We start from the raw sequence: 13,229 nt of genomic DNA on the forward strand, positions 1-13,229 counted from the left end.
GGGGTGCGGTGCTCACTCCCTGGCTCTCGTGTAGTTCCGGGGCCCTGTTCGCGGCTGGGGCGGTAGGCCGTCGCGGAGCTGACGTCACCACTGTGCGCTGCCACGTCTGCTCAGCTCCGCGGTAATGGAGGCTGAGGATGAGTGCTGACGGGGCCGGGCTCTGCCTCTAGCTTTAGCTCTGGCTCTGACTCTGGCACTGACTCGGTGTCTGGGTCTGGCAGCGCGAAGCCTGGACACCTTTTCTCGACTCTCCGGGAGGGGACGGCCCACGGGCAAGCAGCTGGTTTGGAGCGTCTCAACCTGGGCAGGGAGTTCTCTTGCCTGGGGTCCAGCCTGTAAAGCCGCCTCCTCCCAGGGATCCCTCCCCACTGGCCTGGCCTCCTCCATGCGTGAGTATTACCGAGCCGCCGCGCTGTCCGATTGTCCCTGGCCTGCTTCGACCCTCCAGGTTGCGCGGCGGGGGCCGCTTTGTCATCCCCTCTTAAGGGCCAGTCTATTGAAGTTTGTGGTCCTCTCGCCGCCCACCTTCCTCCACCCCATCCTCTCTCTCCCTCTTCCGTCCCAATTTTTTTGCTCCACACTTTTCTTTCCCTTTGCTCATTAATTGAGCAAGGACCAGCTGCCCCTACATCCAGCGGTTTGAATGCTTTGTCTCACCTGGCGTTTGTTAATCTGCAGCCGAAAGCTGTTAGGAATAGGGAACAGAGGATATCTGCTGTAACGTTTTGAAAACCAGGGTTTTTCCACGGTGTCATTCCTCAGTTTTTAAGTTGTATTGTTTCGGAAACAGATTTTTGGTATCCATATTGGCGGATCCGTGATTTTGCCATAGATTGATAAAAACAGTTTCTTTTCAGTGATGGTCTTTATGTATTACTTGTCTTTTAATCCTGCAGTTTCAGTAATTTCTAAATGATTTTACATCAGTTTTCCTGGAGTGGCCATCCACTTGAGCTCTTTCCAGTATTTTCACTCTAACATATGGAGATACCACTTGAACAGTTTTACTTTTAAAGCGTTAAAAGACCTTCTGATGTACTTTCACGCATCTTTGTCAGTCCTGACAACCACCTCTGTAGGACAAGGAACGCTTTTTTTTCTGATGAGGAAACAAACTCAGAGGTTAAATGCCTCAAAGTCAGATCATAAGTGACCCAACTGATCTCAGAATCTAGATTCCCTTGATAACAAAACCTAACATTTTGGACAGTGCTGATTCTTCTGCATTTCAAGTGGCTTACTGTGAAATACTACTTTTGAACTGGAAATGTATATATTCAGTGTTTCTTGTAAATTTCTACCTGATTGTAATATCTTTCAAACAGAGCTTAGATTAGAATTTAGGCTTCTGACCCATTGGAGACTGAGTAGTCCTTTCATTAGAATAAACTAGGTAATAGACATTGGGAGCATTTGTTTGACAATCTGGTTTTACAAGGTCTGCTCACTCAGTTCTTCTGGTTGTTTTGTTAAACTGCCTACTTTAAAAATAGTAAACTGATATTTAAATGTCTCTTTTTGTTCAGTGTTGAAACAGGCTGACAGCCGTTAACCTGGGTTGCAGCTACAGGTGGCACTGGAAGCAGACTGGTTCCTGGACATGCCCGGTGGAAGGAGGGGCCCTAGTCGGCAGCAGCTAAGCCGTTCAGCTTTACCTTCTTTGCAGACTTTGGTTGGTGGGGGCTGTGGCAATGGAACAGGCCTGAGAAACAGGTAAAGAAGAAATAAGACTTTGCGTAATTTGTAATATCCTATGATCAGTAAGACTAATACAGAAGTCATCATGTTATTCAGATATTTGCTTATCAAGATTGTTTTCTGACACTGAAGTAGAAATCCTGACCCTAAAGATTGAAAACCTAGTATTTCAGAATACTTTGGAGATAGAAAGTTGTGATGCCCACAAAGTGAAAACAGGCTGATTCATACTTACGGCTGATAATCCAAATTCTAGTCATCATCTTTTTTTTCAACTATTAAAAGAAGGGAGAAATTAATTACAGTTCAAGATGAGTGTGATGGTTTAACTACTTACTAGCATTCTTTTTTGGGGAGGGCAAATTAAAATTGACAGTTAACATGAGATTCAAAAATTGTCATATTCTATCAAGGGTCTTAAAAATTATTTTGTTCAAAATGAAATGAATAAACTATCAGCTGTAGCCTAAACATCTTAAGATTTGTGTCATGTTGTACGAGAATAAAGAATTTGATTTTCTTAATGGAAATTTATCTCTATTCCTAATTTTCAAAAGTTAGAATGAATTATTTCTAAAATTATCCAGGATAACTCATTTCATCAGGAGGTTCGATCATGTAGCAGTAGAAAGAGATGGCTTTTACTGGATTGTTTGGTCAAGATAATTTTTTTTTTCTGCTTCCTCCCTGAATAGAGTTTTCTCTGGCCTGGATTCTAATTTTCACAGCTAGCAATCAGTACTACTCTTGTCTTTTCAGGCCCTCCTGATGTTATTTGTGCACTTTCTCTTTCTGGCCTGCCCTTCTTTCTTTCTGACCTTCCACTCCAAGCTCTACTCAGTCTTCAGAATCAGTTCTGATGTTGTCATTTCGGTGGGTCTCTCCCTGAAATTCCAGTTTGAAGGGACTTTCCAGGCTCTGATTCTCATTATACTAATTTTCAATCCAAATTTTATATTTACATATGTATACAGAGTACTTATAATTTATCCTAGAGTAATATTTTTACTCTCCTGTTCTTTGGATTTCCTCATTTTAAAAACGGTAATACTTTCTGCTTCATAAATACTTTATGCTTGGAAATAAATGAAGTAGTAAATTGCAGTAACTTTTAAAAACTTTACTCTGAATTTTCCAAAATTTCTACAAATAGCATGTGTTGTTTTATTTTTTTAAATAAAGAAAAATGAAAAAATGAGACTATATGAAAATGCTCTTGAGGAAAAGTACTATCCAGCATAGATACTGAGATGAAGGATGTTTCCTATTTGAAGTTCATGCTTTAATTTTACTAATATATACTGACCATCAGTTTAGTGATTCAGTACTTTCAAATTGCAGTAGAAAATCATAGCTGTGCCTAGCTAGGATTCTAGCTAGCTAAAATATTCTAACTCTGCCTTTGTATTAACTCCAGTAGTTCTTTGTTCATTACTTTGACTTTGAGGATTTCCCTAGATTCTTAGATTAGATTAGATTCTCATACTGTCCCATGGAAACCCTCCTCAGTGTTTTGGGCTGCTTGTAGGAGCACATAGAAGGGAGAAAAAGTCATTCAGACCTAGTAGTCTAGGTTTCAGGTTTCCCAGTCCTCTCTTAATGAGACTAACTTTTTCTCCTGTGTATTTTAAATATTAGGATACCATGTAAAATATCTTTTGGGAGGGAATATGAACTGTTCTGCTATTTAAAAAGAGCTGAAAACCACATTCTCAGATGGTTCTGCATGTACTTGAAGTCTGCAGATAGAATACTGGGAAGAACTAGGAACGTTTAGAAAATACCTCTGCTCTTAAATGAGTTTAGCTCTGAGCATGTGATCTGTCTTCCTTGTAGCTCTTCTATCCTGGCTTTCCAGGTTCTAGTTATGGTTGCCTTGATCTACCATTCTCCATCAACTTTCCTCCTTTAACATATCTTTCTTTAGCAATTAATTGGGTTGGTGGGGAGAAGGACTTATTTTTCAACAGATCAGAATGAAGTGAAAAATAATAGTTGCTCATGTTTTGAAAAGTCACTAAAGCTATTATGAGGGATGATTTTGTGACATTTTTACCTAGAGGGGTTATTTTGGAAGAAGACAGACTGTTCTATATTTGTTTCTTGATGGGAAAGAAGCAGCCTAGAATAGGTTGTTTTACAAGACCTGGGGAAAGGGTATAAAAAGTGTGGATAAAACCAGTGTTAGATAGCCTAGAATATAGTTTTAGGAGGGATGTGTATAAAGAAAGACAATGTCCAGATGCAGAGAACTCATTTCTGGAGTGTCTGTAGAGTATTGAAGAGAGAAATAGACAATTGCTTAAGTGTGATGTAATTTTGGATGTTATACTTGATTCTGCAAGACAGAAGTCAGTAGAAGAAGAGAGCATTTGCCCGTTTGTTAGGTGTTTGTGACCTGTTTGAAGTTAAACTTGAAAATGTCAAAGAGGTAGTTTGGTGACACAATCAGAATTGAAATCCATCCTGTCCTGCTTTCTACCTGTGGGGAGCAGGGATTTGTTCTTGGGACTCTGTGCTTAGATGATTGCCTTCTAAAGAAGGAGGATATACTGTGAACTGCTGAGTTTTTAGAGAGCTTTTAGTTGAGGGAGAATCTTATTTGAGAAGGACTAAGAGTGATTTTTTTTCTTTGTTTTGTTCTTGTATGCTTAGTTAATAATATCACCTGAGCATGTCCAAATGATCACTGCATTCTCTATCCCTTTTAGTTCTTTTTTATTCCTTTAAATTTTTCTTGCTTTATCCATTTGCTTACCTAAAATTTGCTGCTTGCTAGCTCCGTAAAAGCCAGTCTTAGGCCTGCTATGTTAACTCTTTCCTGCATTCAGGGACAAAGCAGGGTTCACCATAATTCATAGTGTTTGCACAAATAGTTTAGGCACAGTGAGCCACTCTTATTATTTAGGAAAGCTTTTGTATCAGTGGAGGGGACTGTTTACCAGTCAAGTTCCCAGATGCCAGCCTTGTATGCAGTCCTTTCTAAGGATTGTTATGCTGAACACCTGCTTTCCTTTTGGGAGTCTGGAATTTTGTTAGTGCTAGGTAAAGAGTATTTATGTGGCTAGTCTCCAGTAAAAAACCTTGCCTGCTCAGTCTCTTAATGAACCTCCCTGGTAGACAGCACTTCACACATGTTGTCATAACTAGTTGCTGAAGGAGTTAAGTGCATCCTATATGACTCCACTGAGAAAGGACTCTTGGAAGTTTGCACCTGGTTTCCTCCGGACTTTGCCTGGTACCTTTTCCATCTGCTAGTTTTGATTTGTATTCTCTTGCTGTTATACGTCGTAGCCGTGAACATGACTATATGCGCAGTCCTGTGAGTCCTCCTAGTGAATCATCAGGCTTAGGCATGGTCTTGGGGACCTGCAGCACAGTTTGAAAGAGACTATTCAGTGATAGCATTGAGAAGAGTTCTTTGAAGAGAATCTTTTCCAGCCCTTGTATTATAGATGAAGAAACTGAGGCTCAGGGATATAAAGTTACTTTCTCAAAAACCACAACTGGTTAGAGGGAAATCTGGGACTGGAACTCTCCCACATTGTATCTCAAACATTTGTGTCACTTTGCTCTTCTTGAATCTATTTTATATTCTTTCAGAGGAACAGTACTTTTTTTTTTTTAATTTATTTTATTTTTGTTTGTGTTGGGTCTTCGTTGCTGCACGGGGGCTTTCTCTAGTTGCAACGAATGGGGGCTACTCTTCGTTGCGGTGCGCAGGCTTCTCATTGGGGTGGCTTCTCTTGTTGCGGAGCACGGGCTCTAGGTGCGTGGGCTTCAGTAGTTGTGGCACGTAGGCTCAGTAGTTGTGGCTTGCAGGCTCTAGAGCGCAGGCTCAGTAGTTGCAGCACATGGGCTCAGTTGCTCCGCGGCATGTGGGATCTTCCCGGACCAGGGATCGAACCCATGTCTCCTGCATTGGCAAGCGGATTCTTAACCACTGCGCCACCAGGGAAGCCCTAGGAACAATACTTTTAATTTTTCTTAAATGATACCTCCGTAATTAATTTTCTGAGATGTATTGACCGAGTCTATTTATTTTAGCTCTTTTTTTTTTCTTTTTTTGGTTTTAAGATCTTTGATCATATCTCCTCTCAAACGTTTAACATATAGGAATACTTTCCTCTTTCCAACTGATTCTCTGGATCACTATATTTGATGTTTGTCTCTTTGTCTTTTGGCTTGAAGTATAATAGCCAAGGCTGTATAGGCTATCACAAATAACAGATTTTTTTTTTTTAACTGACAAAACAAAAGACTTTATTTGGAAGGGGCACCCGGACAGAGAGCAGCAGGGTAAGGGAACCCAGGAGAACTGCTCTGCCACTTGGCTCGCAGTCTCAGGTTTTGTGGTAATGGGGTTAACTTTCTGGGTTGTCTCTGGCCAGTTATCTTGCTTGTGCCATATTTGGTCTGACTCGGTACTTCCTGGTGACGCACGCATCTCTCAGCCAAGATGGATTCTAGCATGAGGGTTTCTGGGAGGTTGGCGGGACATATTATGGGCTGGCATCTCCTCCCTCCTTTTGGCCCCTCCCGAATTCTCCCAGTTAGTTTTCAGCAGCAACCCCATGTTCCTTATTGGGATCTCCTGTTACAAGATAACTCATGCAAGCAGTTATTATTGTGTCTGGCCAAGGTGAGTTGTTTTGGTCAGTAGTTCCCTAACATCTTGATTTCTGATTACACGTGGCTTACTGTCTACCAGGGGAGAGAATATTTCAATACTGTATGAAATGATAAGTGTGATAAGGGAACCAGGGACAGAATTTAATGGGCGTACAGAAGAGTGGCGCTTTTACAAATATGGGGGAGGAGGATTGAGGGCATCCTTTTTTTTTTTTTTTTTTAATTTTTATTGGAGGACAGTTGATTTACAATGTTGTGTTAGTTTCTGCTGCACAGCAAAGTGAGTCAGTTACACATACACATATATCCACTCTTTTCCCATATAGGTCATTACAGAGTACTGAGTAGAGTTCCCTGTGCTGTACAGTAGGTCCTTATTAGTTATCTATTTTATATATAGTGTGTATATGTCAATCCCAATCTCCCAATTTATCCCTCCACCTCCTTTCCCCCCAGTAACCATAAGTTTGTTTTCTACATTTGTGACTCTATTTCTGTTTTGTAAATAAGTTCAATTGTACCTTTTTTTAGATTCCACATATAAGCTATATCATATGATATTTGTCTTTCTGAGTCTGACTTACTTCACTTAGTATGACAATCTCTAGGTCCATCCACATTGCTGCAAATGGTATTATTTCATTCTTTTTTATGGCTGAGTAATATTCCATTGTATATATGTACCACATCTTTTCTATCCATTCATCTGTCAGTGGACGTTTAGGTTGCTTCCATGTCTTGGCTATTGTAAACAGTGCAGCAGTGACCATTGGGACGCAGGTATCCTTTCGGATTATGGTTTTCTCTGGATATATGCCCAGAAGTGGGATTGCTCGATCATATGGTAGTTCCACAAATATAGATCTTTTGTACTTTGTTTTGAATATTTTTCTTGAAGCCCAGAGTGTTATTAACTTTGTTAACAGCAGAATTAGTCTGCTTTACTTAGGAAAATTCTATAAAAACCTTTAAATCATAACAGATATTTTAAGGTTTTTTTTTTTTTTTAACTTTTGGGTTTTTATTTATTTATTTATTTATTTATGGCTGTGTTGGGTCTTCGTTTCTGTGCGAGGGCTTTCTCTAGTTGCGGCAAGTGGGGGCCACTCTTCATCGCGGTGCGCGGGCCTCTCATTATCGCGGCCTCTCTTGTTGGCGGAGCACAGGCTCCAGACGCGCAGGCTCAGTAATTGTGGCTCACGGACCTAGTCGCTCCGCGGCATGTGGGATCTTCCCAGACCAGGGCTCGAACCCGTGTCCCCTGCATTGGCAGGCAGATTCTCAACCACTGCGCCACCAGGGAAGCCCCATAACAGATATTTTAGCATGTACTTTTGACTGAAGAGGAATAAGAAATTTTATTTGTTCTAGAGAATGTTTAGTTTGTTCTAGAGTAGAGGTTCCTCATCAGAATTTTTTGTTTCCATATTTTATGATTAAATGGAGTGAGGGAATAGAATGGCTGCTGGCATTAATTCTCTCCAAGTCCACCAGCTCAAACAACTCCAGAGGGCACCTTTCATGTTGCATTCTGTGTGAAAAATACCTCCTGGAGTTGTGCAGTGCTGTGGCCCATCTCCCAGAACAGATCAGAGGATAGTGGTGTATTAATGATTGGTTTATGATTGAGCAAGTAAGGTTTTGAGACCTACTGGTAGATCACAACCTACTCCTTGGTAAGCTTGTTCTATTGGAGTGTACTCTTGAGAATGAGGGGAAGAAATTTTTATAATTTTTTCTGACCCTCCCCCCATCCCTGTTCTTCCCTTCTAGCTCTTCTGAGTGTCTGCCTTGGTATTCTTAAGTGTTTAGAATGAGCAGAGTTCATATTCCCATGAGTCACTTAAAGTACTGTAAATGTCACATACTACTGGTAGAATTCTATATTTGAAAATTTTAGAGTAGAATGGTAACACTAATATTGTTCCTTCTCTAGAATCTTCTTTGGAAGTAACCAAACCAAGCCTGTTTTCCTTGTTCTATTAGCAATAGTAGACCCTTAGATCTCTATTCACAGGCATATAAACAATGGGAAATTTTATTCCTTACCCTCATCTTATCATTTTATTTATTTATTTATTTGGCTGCTCTGGGTCTTAGTTGTGGCACACAGTATCTTCGTTGCATGTGCGGGATCTTTAGTTGCAGCATGCAGGATCTTTTGGGTGCGTCATGCGGGTTCCAGTTCCCTGACTAGGTATTGAACCCGGGCCCCCTGCATTGGGAGTGTGTAGTCTTTACCACTGGACCACCAGGGAAGTCCCTCATCTTATCATTTTAGATAGCCCAGCTATTTGTGACTTACAAAAGAGCTTAGAAGAAAGAACAAGAAGAAGATAGGGATTAAAATCTCTACATTTTAATTTGTGTTTTAAGAGATCTCCCTCTTTTTCATGACTGTATTGGTCTGCTGTCTCCTCAACCTAAAGATATGTATTTGCAGTGAACTAGGAAAAGTACTGTCTCTGTCCTTAAGATTATGATCTGATAGACAAAAAGATGTATATAAAAAAATTATACAACTGTATGAAAAAAAACTGTATAACAGTATGAAAAGTGCAATAAAGGCAGAGTTTAGGTATAATGGTGGCACAGAGGAGAGATGAATCAGTTTTGATTGAGTGAGTCAGAGTAAGCTTTTAGAGGATATGTTTGATCATTTTAAAAGTCTTGAAAGATTTTGTCTGTAAATGTGTATGTGAAGCTTTAAGGAAGGTGATTTTGGAGGGCATTGCTGGTAAAAAGAATGGTGTATACAAAGGAATAGCATGTTTATTCACAGATAGCAAATAGCATGGGTAGTATGTAGGGTGCATGTGGAGGAGTGGTAAGAGATGAGAGTAGTCTGTTAAGCAGAGGGCCTCATAGGACAGACTGAACATTTCTGGATATTATGCTATTAGTGGAGAGCCACTAAAGAGTTTTAGGCAAGAGAGTACACTATCAGAGTTTCACTTTAGAAAGATCTTTGAAGGCAGGTTGGAGGATTTGCTCAAAGTAGAGTTGAATTTAGAGGGATTACCTCAGTAGTTCAGGTGAAAAATGGTAACTCCTTGAACTTAGGCAGTGGGTTTAGAGAGGAGAGTGCAGTTTGGAAAAAGATTTATAAAGTGGAGTATATATGATTTAGAGAAGAAAATTCCTAATATGACTCCCAGGTTTCTGATTTGGGCAGCTAGCTGGGTGGGCCATGGACTAGGGTCAGGATTGTAGGAGGAGAACCACAGAGATGTCCAGTAGACAACTTGATATCATGGATCTAAAATGCAGCAGTGAGCTTTTTGGAGAGATTTTAGTTTTCAGCATGTAGGAGATAATGGAAGCCATGACCATGTATTACATTATGGAGAGAGAGTGTACAGAGGGAAAAGAGACAAGCAGAAGGTCCCAGAATAGAGTCTTGAGGAAGCCCAACAGTTAAAGTGTAGGTGAAGAAGGAAGCAGAACCCCTTTGTGCTCTTTGACACTGAAAGGTATCACCATTTGAATTAACCATAATTTTCTCTTTTCAGGAATGGTAGTGCTATTGGCCTTCCGGTCCCACCTATCACAGCCTTAATCACCCCAGGTCCTGTTCGTCATTGCCAGATTCCTGATTTGCCTGTGGATGGGAGCCTGCTCTTTGAATTTCTCTTTTTCATCTACTTGCTGGTTGCTTTGTTCATTCAGTACATCAACATCTATAAAACAGTGTGGTGGTATCCTTATAATCATCCTGCCTCTTGTACTTCATTGGTAAGTCTTAACAGGCCTTTAAGTTCTTCATGTTACTTAGCCAAGAAACTAGTAGGAAAACTTATGTGTAGAAATTATTTTTCTTAATTTTTCTTGGAATAAAATGTTTTTATATTAAAGCACAGATTACCTTCAGAATATAATGTCATAAGATTGTTAAATATCTGGCTTTGGTCCATAACAAGAAGTAGTAAAAATATAAATGAAAATGCAGAAAACATTTAAGTAGTTTATTATAACCATATCACAGAAGGGTTTTGATATTTAGCTTTCTCTACACCATGTTAAATTTGTTGAAAGTTTAAGGTGCAAGTATGATTATATTCCAGGAACTTTACCCTTTTGATGGCTATATGAGGATAATGATAGCTTCTGTAACAAATAAACCGCAAATTGTATAATGCCTCAAACATGTAACAGTCTGAGGCAGTTGTCCTGGTTGGCAAGAGTAGCACATTTCCATTGGCAGGGGACCCAGGCCGATGGAGACTCTGCCATCTTCTAGCATGTGGCCTCCAAGGTGGCTGTGGTCTGTCCCTGTTCTCCAGGAAGGGCAAAGAACGTAGGGAAGCATAAAGGAGAATTTCTTATAGGCCAGGCTCACATCATTTTCACATGTACCCACTCCTAACTGTAAGGGAGGTTGGACAATATAGTACCTTAGCTGGGTTCATTGTTACCCTGAGTAAAATTGGGTTCTGTTACAAAAATAAAATGAGATAAGAACTAGCCATCTCTGCTGAAGTACATCAGCAGTTATAACTCTTTCCAGTTATTTAGTGTGCTGTGGTAATCTTGATGCCCAGAGGGTTCTCCACAGATGGGCATATAAAATAACAGTTCAGGATAGTCAGGTGACCTAGTAGGTACGTGGTCAGCAATGGCAGATTTGGATGGATAATGGAGATATGCTCTAGGAGAAAGAAGATTATTGTCCTGGGTAGATTGTATGTGTCTGACACTTATAAATGATTAGAAAACCTCCCTGGTCTGGTGAACATAGAAAGGAAATGTGGACCAAAATATTCAAGATAGTATGAGAAGGGAATAAACATTTTTATTTTAAATCCTTCTTTGGCCATGGTATTGTAAAATGAGGTTGGATTAGATGATCTTTAAGGCTTCTTCCAGCTGTATCGTTTTATAAGTAAATACCTCAGTATCTTAACAGTGACATTGGCAAATACTTGCTAAGATGTTTACTATGTTATTTGCAAGTATTATCTCATTTATTCTTTCTAAAAACAGGTAGGTACCACTCTAAGACTCCCATTTTATAAGTGAGAAATATAAGACCTAGAAGTTATGAAACTGGCTTAAAATCACATGTGACAAAGTGAACACTCAAACTCAGACCTATCTGCTATGCTTTACTTCCTGTATTTATTCTGTGTTTACTCCATGAGTACCGTTGGTTAGTTCTGTTATACTGTTTTCACTTTGACATCCCATGGAAACTTCTCACTTACGGAATTTTAAGGTAATCAAAGAGCTCTTTTCCCAGTCAACCACTTCTGACAGGAGTTCTTGTGAAAGTCCCTTATAAATGTTGCCTTGAAATGGAGGGAGCCAGTGCTGCTATGGCTGCTGACTCCAGAATTAGGCTTCCTTTGCCCGACTCACACCACCAAAAATGGGTGCCTTTTACCCTGGCCCTCTCCCCACTTTACTCAGTTTATGTGATTGGCAGACATTAAATCAAATCTAGTAACTTCAGTTACAGGAAAGTTCGGAAATGTAGTTTTTAGCTTTCCAGTCTCTACAGTAGAAGAAGGCACACTTAAAGGAGGTTATCATGTGGACTGGCTAACTTATCTGCCACACATAATCCTTGATCACACAAAGCTTAAAATTTAATTGTGGAGCTAAGAGTAACATATGTGGAATAGCAAATAAGATTTTAGCCCATGAATCTGAGGGCCTGCATCAGTGAGCTGTTAAAGATGAATGGGCTGCTACAGACCTAATTGCTTCCCACCACTGAAGGTATTCAAGCATGGCAGGTGGCAGCTTGACTGGGATGGTCGCCAAGGGACTTACGTCTTAACTAGTGGTTTGTCTCTTTTAAGTTTTCTTCTGTTACGCATGCCTGACTCAGAAATTTGTCAGATTTATATATATGGTTTTTCTTTTTCATTTTCAAGATCTTAATAATTATCAAAAAGAAAATGTGGGCACCTGAATACGTAAAGTTTCATTCTAGCTATCAAATAATTAGCTGAGTGAGTCTTAACCCTAAGAAACATAAAAGCTAAAAGTGGTGTAGTAAGTTATTCAGAATATTCAGGAGTGGAGTGCTTTGATTAATCAAATATTCTGGTTTATAAAGAGTTAATCATAAGTAGATTACTAGTTTTCAGTGATGTTAGAATATAACAAAATTTGCTTAACAATGAGGTACATTAGGCACTTAAATTTTTCGATATAAAAAATGTCTTAGATGGATTGGTGATACATAAGACCCCCCCAGACATTAGCTAGGGGGTGTAGTGTATTTGCTTCCATTATTTTGGAGGAGTAGGATGAGCAGGGAGGAGTGTCAAAACTAAGAGGGGATAAATAATTGTTAGAATCCAAACACTTAAAGAGAGACAGGGAAAAGGAAATGGTCCGAGGAACGGTAAGCCACTCTCTTGATATTCTGACTGCTTTACCTTTAAAATGTATCCCAAATCTGGCCACTCCATCGCTACTGACCCTGTTCAATCGATCATGTTTTCTCATCTGAATTGAAAGCAATAGCTTCTTAACTGATCTTTCCCCAATACAATGTATTTTCCACACAGCAATCAGCGTGATAATTTTAAAATACAAATAGAATCATGGCACCCTTTGCCTAAAACACTCTTACGACTTCCCCATAGGAAAAAATATATAAACTCAATCTTTTATTGCTCATTACCTCATTCCAGCCTTCTTGCTGATTTTCAGACATACCAGGCCTATATTTCCCTGCCTTAGAGCCTGTGTGATTACTTTTTCCTCTGCCTGGAGCTCTCTGCCCCCAGATCTTGTCATGGCTTGTGCTTTTTTGTCGTTCAGCTGTCAGCCCAAGTGCCACTTTCTCAGAGATATCCTCCCGAAGCACCAATTTAAATTGGTTCTGCACTTCCCTTCCCAGTCATTATTGTTTTATTTCTTACCAGCAGCATAACTATTTGAAA

General features: G+C 39.9%; 1 protein-coding gene across 3 annotated transcripts in view; it reads left to right on the plus strand.

Annotated features, from left to right (window-relative positions):
- Window positions 1-35: 35 nt before the first annotated feature.
- TMEM39A (transmembrane protein 39A) overlaps window positions 36-13,229 on the plus strand; it is a 29,386-nt gene continuing 16,192 nt past the window's right edge. For 2 of the 3 annotated variants that reach the window (XM_082460059.1, XM_082460061.1), the window contains exons 1-3: window positions 98-389; window positions 1,527-1,713; window positions 9,843-10,065. In XM_082460059.1, coding sequence (XP_082316185.1) covers window positions 1,601-1,713; window positions 9,843-10,065 — 336 coding nt within the window. In that variant the 5' untranslated portion in view covers window positions 98-389; window positions 1,527-1,600. Of the gene's footprint in view, window positions 390-1,526; window positions 1,714-9,842; window positions 10,066-13,229 lie in introns of all 3 variants that reach the window. The other variant, XM_082460060.1, reaches the window with a different exon arrangement.

The sequence above is a fragment of the Balaenoptera physalus genome (assembly GCF_965194825.1).
Source record: "Balaenoptera physalus genome assembly, chromosome: 4".
NCBI lineage: Eukaryota > Metazoa > Chordata > Mammalia > Artiodactyla > Balaenopteridae > Balaenoptera > Balaenoptera physalus.